At 38.8% G+C, this 15,847-nt stretch overlaps 1 protein-coding gene across 1 annotated transcript in view; it reads left to right on the top strand.

Moving 5' to 3' along the window:
• Window positions 1–1,212: 1,212 nt before the first annotated feature.
• The window catches only part of igsf9a (immunoglobulin superfamily, member 9a), a 76,676-nt gene continuing 62,041 nt past the window's right edge, over window positions 1,213–15,847 (top strand). The window contains exons 1-3 of the mRNA XM_042509698.2: window positions 1,213–1,438; window positions 13,436–13,530; window positions 13,643–13,843. Coding sequence (XP_042365632.2) covers window positions 13,470–13,530; window positions 13,643–13,843 — 262 coding nt within the window. The 5' untranslated portion in view covers window positions 1,213–1,438; window positions 13,436–13,469. The remainder of the gene's footprint in view (window positions 1,439–13,435; window positions 13,531–13,642; window positions 13,844–15,847) is intronic.

Here is a 15,847-nt window from a genome sequence, read left to right as displayed (position 1 = left end):
CAATCTGATGGACTTCTGGCCTTTCAGAGCACTATCTATCAGTCATGTGGGCCAAGAAAGCAGCTCCAAAAATTGAGACCCAAAGATTCAGTTTGTGCTGCTTTTAATTTTGGGGAGGCTAATTTACATAACAAAACAAAAACAACAAAAAACATGGTTTTCAAAGAAATATATTTCATTGCTTTGAATCCACTTAATACTAAAGTAGCTTAATATTAAGGAAAAAAAGTCTCCCTTTTACTTCCATAGATTATAAACTAATGAAACAAAGTTAGGAGTAATGCGTACGATTTCTGCATACAGTAAGATGCCCCCTAAATTCTGCACACTGGACCTTGAAGGCATTCATGTAACAAGGCACTTTATTTTTGTTACTTAGACTTTACAGAAAACATATAACAGGGTATTAGAAGCACAACAAAACACCAAAAGTAAGAAAAGAACGAGGGGGGAAAAAAAGCACAAATAAATAGTTTTCTGCCTTCCTTGTAATATGATTTGCCTTAATTAAAAAAAAGATGAATACAGATTAGATTTGAAGATAACAAAAACAAAAAAGCTGTATAATGTGTTGTATTTTAATGGCCTTTTTTTTTGTTCTGAAAGCGATGAAAAACACCTCTGTATACTTTGACATAATTTACAAACACAAATGGAAAATTGATTTATTTGGTGAGAAAGTCTCATAAATAAGCAGCCTCTCAGTGCCAAACAGTCATTGTGCAAAAAACAAAAAAAAAAAACAAAAGAAAAACAATCATGACAAAATGGTGTGAAAGTCACACCAGGAGCAGATTACTTCATTGTCATTTTGAAAAGGTGACATCCATGAATAATCTTAGAGCCCACTGTTTTCACTTCGTCAGTAACAAAAGTGTTTATTTTGACTCATAGGTCCAATAAGTGTAACTTTTTATCCTGGTTTGGCACCAACATCAGGTAAAGGACACCCTCTTGTGGTTACCACTAAACTGGGTGCCATCAGGGGGGATTAAAGGCTGAAAAAAATCACCCTTTCATCCCCTGCCTGCACAAACAAACTCTTATATTAAATCTGCACTGGCTCACACATTAAAGGGCTTAAAGGGGCTGTGGTTGCAACTTCATTTTAATGTGGTTTGGGTCTTTTGAACTCAACAAGGAAACAGCAGCAGAGGAGGGAGGAGGGGAGGGGGAGGGGAGGAGGGGAGGTTGGGCTCTCGTGAGCTCAGCAGCAAAGTGAGTCGATGCCTCACTGTCACCTGAACGTGAAAGTAACACCTGTTGCCGGCGTTTTTTTTTTCCTTAACGCTCAAATTTCAGCTCGTTTGCAACAAAAGGCCCGCTTTTAGTAAGCCTGCACCGAGCAAACCGAGCCAAAAGTTGGACTGAAAGGAGCAAACGAAGGATGTGTTTTTAAAGGGAAATATCACAGCGGCCTCCACAAACCGAGCTACAGGTAAAAAACCGCAGTTAATGATTCCGAAAGTGTTTCTGACTTCCAGCAGCTTTAAAAACGATGAGAAATTAATGCTTTGAGCTCACACTGGCGAGGGCGAAACTTGCTCTCAATCCTCTGAACAGTGTCATGCATTTAGACGTGAGTAATGAAGTTTTTACGGGGGATTTTCATTACACTTTGAGAAATTGGCAGGAAGTTTGCAGCAGTTCAAGCCTCCAAACACCAGCTCAGGTCTGTGCTGTTGTTCCTTCCTGTGGCGTTGATTGTTTTAATGGAGTTATAGTGTGTGACTACCTTTCTTTAAATGATTTTTGAACCGTGAAAACTTGGTAAAATGGGGTTAAGAAGGAGAATGTCTGGAAATGTTGCTCCAAAATATTTTATATCATATTAAGGCCTTCAATAACAAACGGATAACAAACTAGGGGTGAATCTTGGTAAAGTGGGACACTTTCTGATAATTCAGCTTCTGCCTTATTTTAAATTATGATCCAAATGTATTGACTTTTAGTTTAAATAGCTAAACAGCAATTTTTTGGTTCTAAAAATGTTCTGAGAGTGGTACAATGTAATGTTATCATGGGCATTTTTTCCTTAAGTTCCCATAATGCTCGTACAGTTTGGGTTACATTCTCATTATTACAGGGATGTTTAAAAAAAGTCGTATAATCTCAAGCCTTAATTAATAACCGGAAAACTTTTTCAAATCCATACAAAAATCATACTCACTGTGCAAGCTTTCAGTGAGAGACCTTCTTCAAGGCAAAGCAGGTAACAAGTGACATCAGCAGAATAAAAAAAAGTGTAGTCTATAGAGACAGGCAAACACCAAGTGCAACATATTCACAAAATTTACTATAATTACAGCCTAAACCTAAAGATGCCCAACTATGTTTGTTCTGCTAAACCCAACCACAATCATTTTTATTGCTTAAATCTAACCTGCGTATTTTTATGTTAGTTACATAACTTAACGTTAAGGGGGAAACGTCTTCTGCGCGGCACTTGCATGAGGACATTTTCCTCGCCACATGTCCCATGAAACAAAAAAAAGTTACATGATCCAGTCCAAATATTCCCCGGCAGTCTAAGATTTACCCTCTTTTTTTGTTTTATCTGTTTTCTTTTTTTGGCAGGCTTTGTTTGTTGTTTCAGGCAATGTATGAATTGTTCATTACTGGATAGATGTTAAGTAAATCCTTGTAAAAATATCGAGTTAGCTAGCTTTATTTATGTGCACATAAAAAGGGAGCTTAATTCCTTAATTTTATGGTTTTCCCTCTTTGAACTTGATGGGTTTTTTTAAATTAGGATTCACCATTACATCCCATAACAAAATACATCAGCTAAGAATTACAAGCTATTCATGATTTTTCATTTTTTAATAATCTTAACATTCTTTACCCCGGGACACAATGTCATATTACTTTTAATACACTGCAAGGTTATTGAATATGTTTTGTCATAATCACAGATTTTCTGTTTTTTAATCAAATACTCTGCTAATGTTGAACTGTGTTGATTTTTAGTAATGGAAGTATAATATAAATGATGAAGCTCAACTATCCCACTTAACCAGTATTCACCCAGGTTCTTGACATTTCATTATAATCATAAAAAAGTGTATTATGTGACAGAATTTTACATTCCTATGAAAACTTTTAATGGTTCAAAGAGGAGCAGAGTTCGAGCTGATAAGGTGTTTCTTTATCCTATTCTGCACATTGTATAAGGGGATGGATATTATGTCTTACACTGATACATCTACAACCTGTAGCGCTGGAGACAGAATGAAAAAACTCTTCATGCTGTTGACTTTGTATTGAGACAGGATTCTTTCTTTATTTTATAGTTTATGGGAGAAATATTCTCGTAACTTCCTCCAGACAAGGTTCATTTAATCATTTCAAATTCTATTCCGGGTTTGATTGAGTCTGCTAAGGTGCCAGATGGGCGCAGTTTGCTACAATATAACATTTTCCATAAAGTTTACATCATCAAGGAGGTGAGAGGACTTTATTGTGAGAGGGAACGACTTGCTTGACACCACCTGAATTATGTGGATGCAGTAAACACTTCAAAAGTGATGCTAAAAGCAGACTGAAGTAGATGCAAATTATTACCTGCAAAGCGCTATCAAGCCCATCACCAGTGTTTTTGCATGCTGTATCTCAGTGCATTAATGACTCAGTGGCCTGTTGTAGTGTGATTTTAAATATAGTTTATGATGGAGATTCATTTTGAATTTCTTCACTAGACAGTAATTTAACTTTGTCAAGGGTTATAGGAGAAATTATGGTTATTATGATGAATTACCCATGTCTAAAAAGGCTCTGCTTAACTTTAATGGCAAATGAGTAAACCAACATCTGTGAAAATGTTGGGAAAATAATGAATGGCGCTCTAATGTAAAACCAGCTGGCATTGTCCATCAAAGTACCTTAAAATTTAGCTCCTAGAGTTTATTTATAATTCTGATAGTCACAACTAATTAGCAAAAATCAATGTTAAAAAAAACAACCTTTTTTTTTTTATTAAGATGCTAGTGTTTAACTGGATTAAAGCCAAGATGAAATCTTAAAACCTTTTTAACCCCTTTTAATCACATCCCATGTCATATATAGCACAGCCCTCTTTCACAAAAAATGTATTACAACCAATACTTTATTGTAAGGCGGCATCCTCCACTGGCTGTAGTAATTACTACAGCAGCAGAGGAGGAGGTAATGTTCTGTAGCATAAAAGCGATAAAGTCTGCATGATGTAAAAATATCATAGATGCCTCTTTAGGATGGGTAGATGGTCAAAAAAACACAGGACTTTCAACCAGGAGACTGGTGTCAGTCCCAGACGCCCTAATTTATTCTTCTTTTTGAGGAGTTTGAGAAATCCAGATTATGCACAAGGTGTTTAACAGTGAACTGCTTTTAATGTTAAGCATACTGTCTCTCTCCCTAATAGATACTTTTATCCCTTTACTAACCGTTGGGGCCTCACTGTTATGACTAACACCCTCTTTTCAATGATCAAATAAAATCCCTCCCAGCGTTATATCCCGCCTGCCTATCTTATTTCACTCGATAATCTGTCACACGATACCTAAGCTACATTCAACACACTGTTTCATCTGAACTTAAAGCTGCTTTGTTACGACTGTGGGTGCGGTTTCAGCAGACCAACTGTCATCAGGCTCTGATTCAAATGTTGCTAAATCCTGATTGGTGCATTCCCAACTCAGCCCCACCCACTTAAAAACCAGCCAAACTAATACCTGAAAAAAGTTAAACTGAAAACTTTTTTTCTTGTGAAATAACAAAAGTGTTTGTAGCTCTGGCTGAAAAGGATTAGCTGATTGAGTAAATAGGTTTTCAAGGTGTTTTATGTAAATAATTAAATGCGGCGAAGTCTTGTGCTGCCTTCAGATGTCTTTAACATGTTATTTAACATTTTAAAACCTGAGCAAATTGGTTTGATTTCTTTCAGAAAGATGGGAAAAATGGAATGACCAACTTGGCAAGAAATGTCCCACAAATACCAAGAAATTAGCCAAAGCTGATGAAGAAATTAACCTGAAAATGATTTGAAAATTAAAAAAGGGTTGATAATTTTCACGTAATTATATATGTTTTTGGGTCATGTGTTGACTGTATTCTTCCCATGTTTTTGAAAGAAAAAAAGAGAAATAACACAAATTTGCTCATGTTTTAAAGGGTTAAAGTGCTTTACACTACACACCGCCAGAGAGGTAAGTTTTGGGTTTTTTACAGTCAAGATTGTCTTGTGTCTTGGATATATTAACTTTTAACCAGAAGTGTGGAGTAGAGTCAACATCACTTGGTGTTTTGAGTTTGATTTGATATCCTCTTCAGCACCAGGCTTTTTTTTTTTTTAAAAAAGATGTTGTAAATGCTCTCCATTTCCCTGACAACAGATGTGCTCTGAATGAGTCTGACAGCAGCCTATCACACAGCACCAGCTTTGGGAAAAAGGTGCGTTTGGCTGTGAAGAGCAGCAGACAGACAGCAGATGATAACTCAGATTATAAGACTGAGATGTAAAGACTCTGCTGCTGTCAACAAATAACAGACGGTTAAAACATTCGGCTCAGAAATTACAGATAATTGCACAGAAGTATTATTCATAATTTAATGGAAAATGATAAACAAATAGCCGTTGCCTTAAATTTGGTGAAGTTATATAGTGACTTGTTTAAGACTTCAAACACAAAGTTTAGGACTTGGAACTTGTCTTGACATTGGACTTTATAGCTGTGACTTCCAAGTATTTGTGATTTTCAAAACACTGACTTTGCATCATCTAAGCTTTTAACCCCTGACGTCCTTTCTTTTCTGCATACGACTGAAGTATATTTCATAGATTAAATCAACAAAAAACCTGCCTTTCATCTGGATTTGAATGCCCGCTCTCTGATTCATTGAAAAGATACCTAATGTTTGTACTCTGAGCATAGAGATGCAATACCCATACAGTGGAAACCTCTTTATTTTTTTCCCTTTTTTCTCTCCCCCTTTCAGTCTGCCCTATTTTCTCTTAAGTGCACATCAAACCAAGCAATGCTGAGAGTTCCTATTGTGACGGGAAGCTGGTGTTACAATTTGAAAATGGGGTCCTTAAATCACTTGCAAGCTATGAAAAAAATAAAATGTACACTTACAGGGGGCAGACAAAAGCTAACAGAGCTCGTTTGCTATGTCAAGGAAAGCTGTCTCAAAATCTTGATGAAATAAGATCGGCAAAAAGGAACTGTGTGTGGTACAAGTTGAAAATGTTGAATATGTTGGATATAGACAGAGCTGTGAATGGAAAGTCTTCAGAAGTAAATATTAAGTCAGTCACACGTCTTTCTGATGACTGAATTTCCTTTGAAAGCTTGTTAGTGTCTTTTAACCTAGATCAGGCAAAGGCCATATTTAAATGAGAATGGCCCTACTAAAAATGGTCTGCGTTTTTAAAAAAAGATCTGCGTTCTTAAGATAATTCATTGTGAGAACGATCCTCGTGTTCACGGAGCCGCAAAAACAGCTGAAAATGTGTAGTACACATGCCAGGCCAGTAATTGGCGGTGTAACAAATGGACAATACTTTACTTAAAATATTTTGAAGCCTAAATGTATTTGCCAGAGGTAAAAATCTAAAGTTAGCAGTGTTTGGCGTGGTTCAGCTTGCTGATGTTCTCTTGTCTTATTAGCGTCTGCCGTTTTTAGGAAACATAAACGCTTCAAAGTTTGCGAGTATTTACTGACTTGTTATGTGTTAGAACAAAACCTAAAAATCTTAGCTTGTGTTAATGACAAACCTTTTTTCGGACATTTAACCACAAAGGCATTAAAAAAACCCCATTGATTTGAGACGAGGGAAGCGAAGGTCATAGCAGGATATTCACGTTGTGAAAATGTTGCCGTAAGCTTTTGACAGAAGAATTTTAATGCAGGCTGTCTTCACTGGTGAAGGTGAAAATTTTATTTACAATTGCACATGTATTTGCTTTTCTATAGTGCATCTCTAGTCTTTCAACCACTCAAAGCACTTTAACACTACATGTCATATTCAGCCATGTACACACACATTTAAGTGTTTGGTCTGTATGTGACAACACTCATTGGCTTGTGGACTCTTGTTTTGAATCCTGTGTTTGGCATAGAGTCTCTATTACGCCTTTGAATGTTTACACAGAAACAAACAACGGCGGCATTATGCTGCTCCAGTGGGTGATTTTAGACAAAAGGGGTGCGACGGCAGGACATGTAACAGTTTTGGCCTCTAGTGTGGCGTATAAAACACGCGTCTGCAGGGGTTTCTGAAGAATAACCATGGCAAACATTACAATAACTATATAATCTATCTCCCCTGTTATATGGCGGCTGATCTCATCCTCTGCTCAGAGGGTAAAGAGTTCCCGAATCTCATTGTTTTCACAATGTGCAGACATCCGACACCCGTCCCATCCATGGTCCCGTCCGGTTAGCTGTCCCATTTACACAGACACTGTTTCAGTGCTCTTACTACCTCCCGTGCCAGTTTAAAGGTGAGCCACCTCTGCCCCACCATTATATCTTTTATACGAGAGGGCGAGATGGCGAGGTGGTATAACGGCGCGATATACCCTCCGTGATCAGGCAGTGTAAAAGTGGCTATAGACTCTATAGACATGCCCTTGATACATAAATTAAAGCCAAATGAAATTTAAACTGTTTAGTTATAGAAAATTCACCCTGTACAGTTATCATTAATGTTCAAATTAGCTATAGAGATTCAAACAAATCTGTTTTATGTACCAGGCTGTTAACATGGTTATTTCTGCTGTAAAATTGGGCATTTTGACGTGGGGGTCTATGGGGATTAAACGTGTTTTGGAGCCAGCCGTAAGTGGCCATTAGAGGAACTGCAGTTTTTGGCACTTTCACATTGGCTTCATTTTCATCCCTTTAATACTAAAAACCCCATTTTCTGTAAAGTTTTCTTTTTTTTTTGTCTTTCCTTTTTCAGCACATTAGGAATTTGACTTTTTTTCCCTTCACGCTCACTCTATTTAGAGGTTAATGTCCAGTTTGGCAGATACAAACAGCCTTGAAACAGTTCAAACACGTATCCTGTGTTTCACATCCCCTGAAGGCTACAGTACCTGCAGCTGTCTGATTGAATACCCAGGACATTATAAATGACATGTATTTTGAGCACGGACACAAACAAACATGGACCTCGGCAATTCTCATGTCAAAGAAATGGTATGTGATCTGAGAATAAATGTGGAGGAGTCCCTTTATCTTCTGCTTTCAAGTGTGGTGGGGAAAGAGGAGGCAGAACTGTTGATAAATCTGTTACTGTGCCTCGGTCGCGATTAATCAGCTGGTCCCCATTTCTCTCCTTGTGTAGATTAAAATGGCAACAACACAGAATTTCAACAGCATGCCTGTCACTGACATTTCTATTTCTGTCAGCTGATAAATCTGCGTGAGACAGGCCGCTTTCTTTTGTGAGCTACCGGCTCATTTATTATAGCTTTTAAACATTTTCCAGAGTGCTGTGCTGTCACTGTGTTTGTGTGCGTCTGCATGTCAGAGGAGGGAAGAATGTATCTGCGGGAAATGTGATGGTCTAGGGACTATCTGTGTTGCCATGGCTGAGCATTTCACCTGTGCAGGCTGCTTTGTTTGCAGCTCCGTGAGTTTTTGGTTCAGATTTAATGACATAAAATGTCCTGCCGCTTAACGAGATTTCTTTTGCCTCTCATCTTTCTTCGTGCTGTGTTTGCCACACTTTCCCTGCTTTCTTTTTCTCCACAAAAGATTTTTTTCCACTGTTGTTCCACTTTATTGCCTTGCCATTTCGCTAGACACACAAATAAGTCTTACCTTGTCAGAGCAATAAAACTATAAACAACATTTTTATTCATGTGGAGCTGTTGCCAAATGCAGAGCTGAAGTGTGTGGTTGTATTAGTTTAATCAGTGACATGATGAATGCCATTACAGCATATTCAATTCTTATCATCTCCATTCTTCTGAGTTAACAAGAGGGAGTCGATGAGGAGCAAGAAGATGTTGAGCATCTGTTCATTATGAGCCAAACAGGGAAGAGTCACCGCTGCTTAGTCATGGCAACAGGCAGTCTTAATTTATGCATGTGTATGCGTGTGTGTGTGTTGCTTTTTCTACCTCGCCCACTGTGCAATGATGAGTAACAATATAATCATAATGTCGAGGCTTTACGTTTTCCTGCCTGACGCAGGTTAAGCAAACACTCCACGCCGGATTCAAATGTAATAAGTTCTGGATGAACTCTCTGTCGGGCTGCTTTGCATGAAGCCGCGCAGGGTGAAGGGCAGGGGATGGAAGTCTGTTGGCGTTTGGATGGATTCAGCAGACGCGCTGCAGATTGGGGGATTTTTTGACTTTCACTTTGATTTTGTGGAAAATCTGTGTATGCTGTGCTGTTTGCTGAAGCATGGGAGAGCGCTGCAGCTGTTGACAGGCTGCGTAATTGTTTTTCGTTGGTTCAGACTTTGCCCCAGCCATGAAATGAAAAAGCCCATAAAAGCCTTATGGTTAGGGAGAGCGGATATGGTCTGTGCGGCTGATGGGACGAGGGTGTGTTCACTGTGCCTACGCAGGAAATGCAGAGATCACTGAGGATGACAAGGACATCATCATTTGACCAAAGATCCATTAAGGTCGACTTTTTGGACCTTTTGTCCTGCATATTGAAGACCTACCTGAGATATAATGGAACTAAATTGCACTCGGCTAGTGGTTCTCAAAGCCCCAAAAACTCAACAAAATGTCTCTTTTCAGAAATTCTGATCCAGTTACTCAAGATAATCCACAGACCTTGTTGTGAGCAGTTTCATGCAGGAACTACTTTTTTTCTACTGAACTACACCATGCAGAAGAAAGCGTGCACCACTGAGCTAACTAACATTACAGCTCCGCCAAGGACGACGCCCTTAATGTTCACATTAGAGTTGTACTGATATGTGAGCCTTTGCACCAATCTGATACCACTTATGTTATTAATAAAAGTAGTTTCACACTCGGATAAAAATGGGCAGTCTATTCTTCTTTGCTGCTTTAACCTTTTGAAACTTGAGCAAATTGGCTTGATTTCTTTCAAAAGCACCAGAAGGCCTTGAGCAACTTAACAAGAAATGACTCAAAAATTTGTCAAAAAAAAAAAAAAAGATTAAAAGAAAATAACCTGAAAATAAATCAAAAAAGAAAAGTAAGAAAAAAAAACTAAAAATTAAATTTAGACATATATTTTTTCTGTAATGTAAAGTTTAAATTTAAAAATAATATATTTTTAATCTTTTTTTTCTGTATATATTTTATAATATAGTTTTATTCACATTTCCCCCCTTTTTTGTTTTTTAAAAAAGCAAAATTTTTGATTATCACCTTTTACTTAGGCCTACTTTGTGGAATTTGTGGGACATTTCTGCGCCCCATGTGCAGAGGCTGTGTCCTTGCCGCAGCGCCCGCAGGTTCGAGTTCGGCCTCGGCCCTTTGCTGCATGTCTCCCCCTCTCTCTCTAGCCCTTTCACGCTCACACTGTCCTATCAATTAAAGCCCAAAAAAATAATCTTTAAAAAAAAAAAAAGAATTCAATTTTCCCCATGTTTTCCAAAAAACCAAACCAATTTGTTCAGCTTTCAAAGGTTAAAATGCTTCTGAAAGGTGTCTGAACGCAGCACAAGAAAACATGTTGATCCAGCTTTCACACGGTTAAAAAAGTAGCCTATACAGCAAGCTGTGCTGTGCAGCCTCTGGCAACTAGCCCACTGTTTTAGAGCAACTGGGACACAGTCTACTGTGCCCTGATTCCTCAGACTTTTGTGAAAACTGGACAAAGTGTCTCTATAAGACTAATTTAGGTTGCCTTTAGTCATTCTGTCTTATTAGTTAGTTTGTCTTTGTTTTCACTGCGTTGTCTCATTATGTTGAGGCAAACCAGTCATATTTTCTTGTTTTCTTTAAGGGTTTCAGTGGTTACTGTGGTTTCCGCTCCTGTGTTCCTGTTCTGCCTTTCCCTCATTTACCATCTACACACCTGCGCTGCATCCCCCTCGTTAGTCCCTCCCTGCTCCTCAATTTCTCCCAGCCAATCAGCTCCCTGCCTCTTCTTCTGCTTCATCACCTAATTCCCCTCACCTGAGCTCCTCTGCACTTTCCTCCACCTGCGCTTCATCGCCTCCTCTGACTAAATTTTGAGGTCCTGTTGCCTGCCTTCTCCTGCATTTGGTTTTAAATGACAAATTGATTTCTGGTAAACAGTTAAGCGTCCGCCATTGGCAAAACATCGGCAATTTGGCTGTGTTTTACACTCAAAAGTAGCACCAGTATGGGCGCCAGGCGGTTCAGTGGATAGAGCAGGGTCCCATGTATGATGGCTGTGTTTTCTTTTTTTGGCGCTTTGAGAACCACAAGCTGAGTACCATCTAGCTCTATTATATTGAGGAGAATATGAAAATTTCTACTGCTGATATCTCCAATATTGACGCACACCCAAACAATCTAGACTGACTACACAGCACATGTTGTGTTGTTGATTCTGTTGTAAACTGTCCCTTTAAATTCAGTTTAAATAACAATTTTGTCCAAAATTCATTCCCAATTTCAAACCAACAGAATACAGTTCTCTTAGTATAAAGAATAAAACACCATTTAGTTTGCATATCAGTTCTACATATTTATATGTGATGCTAATCATGCTTCAGGAGCTCTTTCCTTTGCTTCAGATGCTGTTGCTTTAGTCTTTTCTCCTGCTGAAGTTTTCTCAAGGACAGGTTTCCAACAAAAGGACAATAAAGGTGTGTTTTATTGTACTCTATGTGCTAATGTTGACATGGCACTTTGTGATAGGTAGCATTCAATAAATGAATGCACGTTAACATTTACAGCCAGAAATGAACCAGCCAGATGCTGTCAATCAAAATATAACTTCCAATTTAATAAGAGAGATCTTCACTAATAGTGAGTTATTTTTTCCCTCACGGATTTATATATATATTTTTTTCTTGGTTCTTGTTTTATGAGCTGTCACTGGAGCTGGTGCACCTCTGCCAACAATTAATTTGCTTCCTGCTGTGAGGAGTGCCTTCTTATCTGTAGTGCCTTGCATTGTGAAACAACACCTCAATCAAGAATTAAAGAATTGGCAATGTGAAGTGTACTTATTGTCATCAGCATTGAGTTTTTTCACTGGAAGAAGTGGCAAATAACCAAGTACATTTACTTAAGTACTGATATTCAGAACAGATCATTCTCATTTATTCAGTTTTTCAGAAAAAATCAACAGAAAACATGACAAAAAAATATGTAAAATAATAATATATTTACTGGCAATGAAGTATTTTGTCACATTTACAAGTATTGCTACTGTTGGAGAGAAGAGAGAGAAAGTGCGCTGCAGGTACAGGTGTATCGATTCTGTGGAGAAATTTGTATTTAAACCATTTCAAATTTTCAAAATCGATGTGTATTGATAAATTAAACATGATAATAGTGGAGCTTTTCCTTAAGCATAGCACTTGAGTACAAGTGCTTTCCACCTTTTGCTAAAAACACAGTTTTGTTGTTGCACGGCCCGGAGCAGAGAGCCGTATCTGGCTGTTATCTGGCACACGTCTCGATGTTTGCTTTTGCGAGTGTGTAGACATGTTAACCTTTGTTCTTTACACGGGAGTGCTGTAATTAAGTCAGTTTAATGAGATGCTGTTGTGGCCAAAAGCAAGCGAAGCTGGCCTGCGGTGCGGCTATCGAGCTGATATCAGCCCATTTCCTGTCAAATCTGACCTTAACCAGCAGCAGCTGTGGCCCACTGGAAACTGCCTACATGATACAAGACCTCCCATCAGCCTCTGTGTGTACCATCAGATGTGATTTGGCGGTAAAAGTGATTGATGCCTCTTCGTCTGTGTGTGTGTGTGTATCTTAAATCTGACCTATCATCCTCATTTTGGTTTACTGATAAAATGGAAGCATGGGTTGTTTTGAGTGGCATGAATCGGTCGCAGCGTCTTGACATTAAGTTGCGCTCCTTGATGCCTTGCCGTAGCCTTCGCTCCCATCAGCTTAACTTATCTCTGTCCTTGAGTGCTGAGTCTCCTGGCTGCTCCAGCCAAATGTCTTCATTGATGTGCTCTAAATAAAACACTTAGATGTCGCTCCACACGTGACTCTGGAGAGATTTATGTGACATTTATGACATTTACTTTCAGAAAAGGATATAGGGCCGGGGAGTTTTCTGGCAGCAGAGGCGGCTCTGGCCATTTGTGTAATGATATGGGATGAATTCCAGTTATTGGAAAGCTGTATAAAAATCTGAGCGCTCCTCTCCTCCTGTCTGTAAAATTATGACAGAAGCGGCCGCTTTGCTGTAGCCCTTTTAGTTTGGAAATCTGTCACAGATGGCTGTCTCCTTACATGCGGCCAAGGAAGTAATGTGATTGTGACAATTGTGTCTCTTTTGCCAACAGATTGAACATGCTGCAGGTTGTGTGAGTGACAGATATGGGGTCAGCGAGATCATATTTGCAGACTTTCACTGTGTTGGCACTTTCTTCCCTGTTTTGTAAGTATCTCTTGATGATAAAGATTTTTTGCATCTCACTGTGTTTGCACTAAACTTTTCCATGATATGTGCACGCCATCACTTGTTGTTTTGCTGGTGACAAACTAAATAGCAACCATCGAAGGTGCGAGGCCGGAGGTGCGTGGGAAGGTTGGAGGCGTGGTGGAGCTGGAGTGTAGTTTTCCTCCATCAGAGCCACCTGCTGCGTCCTCAGTGTCCCTGCATGTGGTGGAGTGGGTTCGACAAGGACAAGACATCCCCGTCCTGATTAAATTTGGATCCTACGCGCCTCGCCTCCATCCAAACTATGAAGGTAAGCATCTAGTTTTACAATACATGTTACATGCATTCCTACTCTTAGTGTGGCTTTTGTAACTTTTCAAAAAGTTTTCAATTGGGCTCATAATAAAATTCATAATATTTTTATATTAAACATAGATTTGTGATGCTGAACATGACACACATTAAAAAAACAGCTGTGGACACAAAAAACTTATAATTTAAGTTCAGATGATTTTCTTGCATTTTAAAAACTCACCGTTATGCTCTAATTTTGGTGTAGGAGTATAACACATCCAATCCAAAATCCAATTTGATGTTGGAGAAAGTAAAACTTTATTGCTACAATAATCAAAATAACAGACCTTAATGTCACCAAATATGCAATTTCAGGAAATAATCATTGGAAATTTTGATGCAAGTCTCATTGCAGGTTCTAGTTGTGAAAATGTTAGTTTTAATATGTTTTTGCTCTTAGGTTGTATTGTGAAGCAAAACTTTGAGTGAAGCAAAAAACAGACAAAAGAAACTTAAACACAATCAATTGTGAACAGAAATGAGGAAGGTTGAATATAACTAAGATGAGGGTGGTTATGACATGCTTCGGTCCCAGTTTCATCCACTGAAAGAATGTATTCAGTATCTGTATCTCCGAGAATATTCAGTACCACGCCTCAACGGCCTTTCCAGCCAGCCTCAGTGGGAGCTACTTTTATAAGCAGCTAAGACTCTCACATTGCATCACCATCTATTGTGCACTTTCTGCCCACAGCTCCAAGAACAAAGACAGTCTGTGGGGAAAAAGAGCCTCAGTGGACCAGGAATACCTTTGTGTAGCTCCTGTTATCCTTTAAAGTCACAAACAATGGGACTAGTGTGGACAAAAGGGAAGCATGTCTGGGTGGCTCACATCTTCTTTTTGTCAGAGTCATTTTTATTTTCCGTGGAGCTGCCTGAAGAGAAACTCAACCTATTGACCTTTCCAAAGGCTATTTGAATTTGTTGGAGCGCCATGTAGGGTTTTGAATAAAATGTAGTTGTTGAAATAAACTGCCCCAGCAGGCATGATGATGCCACTTCAAAGGGTGAAAAAAATTCTTCCATTTCAACATTCAGGTGGAAGCGGGAAGCACACAGCTAACTACCGCCTGTCATTCATTTTCAGCATGTTGAATATCAGTAGATAGTAGACATCAACAATTTTATATAACAATGAAACTATTAGTGATTTACCCTTTTAAACCCTACTTACCCAACGTTGCATCAGTCTTTACAAATTCATGCTGTGCAGCTAAATAATTCTCAAACTCACAGCGCTTGATTTTAAGTTCTAGTGGAGATCCCAAAGTTTCCAAACACACCAAATATGTCAAGATGCATTTCAGGAAAATGATAATTAAATGATGCAAAGGACATCTAGAATACTTCCATCTGATAGAGTTTAAAATATTTGGAATGAGTGGTCGGCTTCCCCAACTTTTAAGCTACTTAAGGAAAATAAAGACGGGAGGAGTTAACTAACTCAAATGTGAATATTTTTCAGTCTCATATCATTGCAAACTGACTGCCTTAGGGGCGAGCATTTGTCTTTCTGATATTTTTTTCTAAACCAGACAACCTTTTACCACCCAGTGTCCCACTGTCTACAGGGATCTCTTACCTTTTTTCCTTTACTACCTCTGACTACACCGAGTCGTAACTGTAACATTTAAAGATATAAAGTTAAACATGGTAGATTGGCCTTTAATTAACCAAATCTGCTGACACAGAAGCTAACCAATGCACCACGGTGGATGGACGGCCTGGAATCAGTATCAGTATTAGTGTCAGCTACATATGGAATATTTTCTCTGCTTTACCCTACTCACTAACCGATCGATGCAGTGGTAGACCAGCAACTCCAGTGTAAAATTACTGTTTTCATCAATGGAGTCTGGTGGCTTGAGATAACGGCTCCAGTTCCCCATCAGAAAAGGCTGTCTAATGGCCAGATATCGCTGGGTCCAGAACCGTGGGATGGAGATGACGGAGGGTTAAC

The sequence above is a fragment of the Plectropomus leopardus genome, chromosome 20 (genome assembly GCF_026936395.1).
Source record: "Plectropomus leopardus strain MGB_pleo_1.0 chromosome 20, ASM2693639v1, whole genome shotgun sequence".
NCBI lineage: Eukaryota > Metazoa > Chordata > Actinopteri > Perciformes > Serranidae > Plectropomus > Plectropomus leopardus.
The sequence above is the reverse complement of the archived record's forward strand: the minus strand, read 5'-3'. Positions and strand labels throughout refer to the sequence as shown.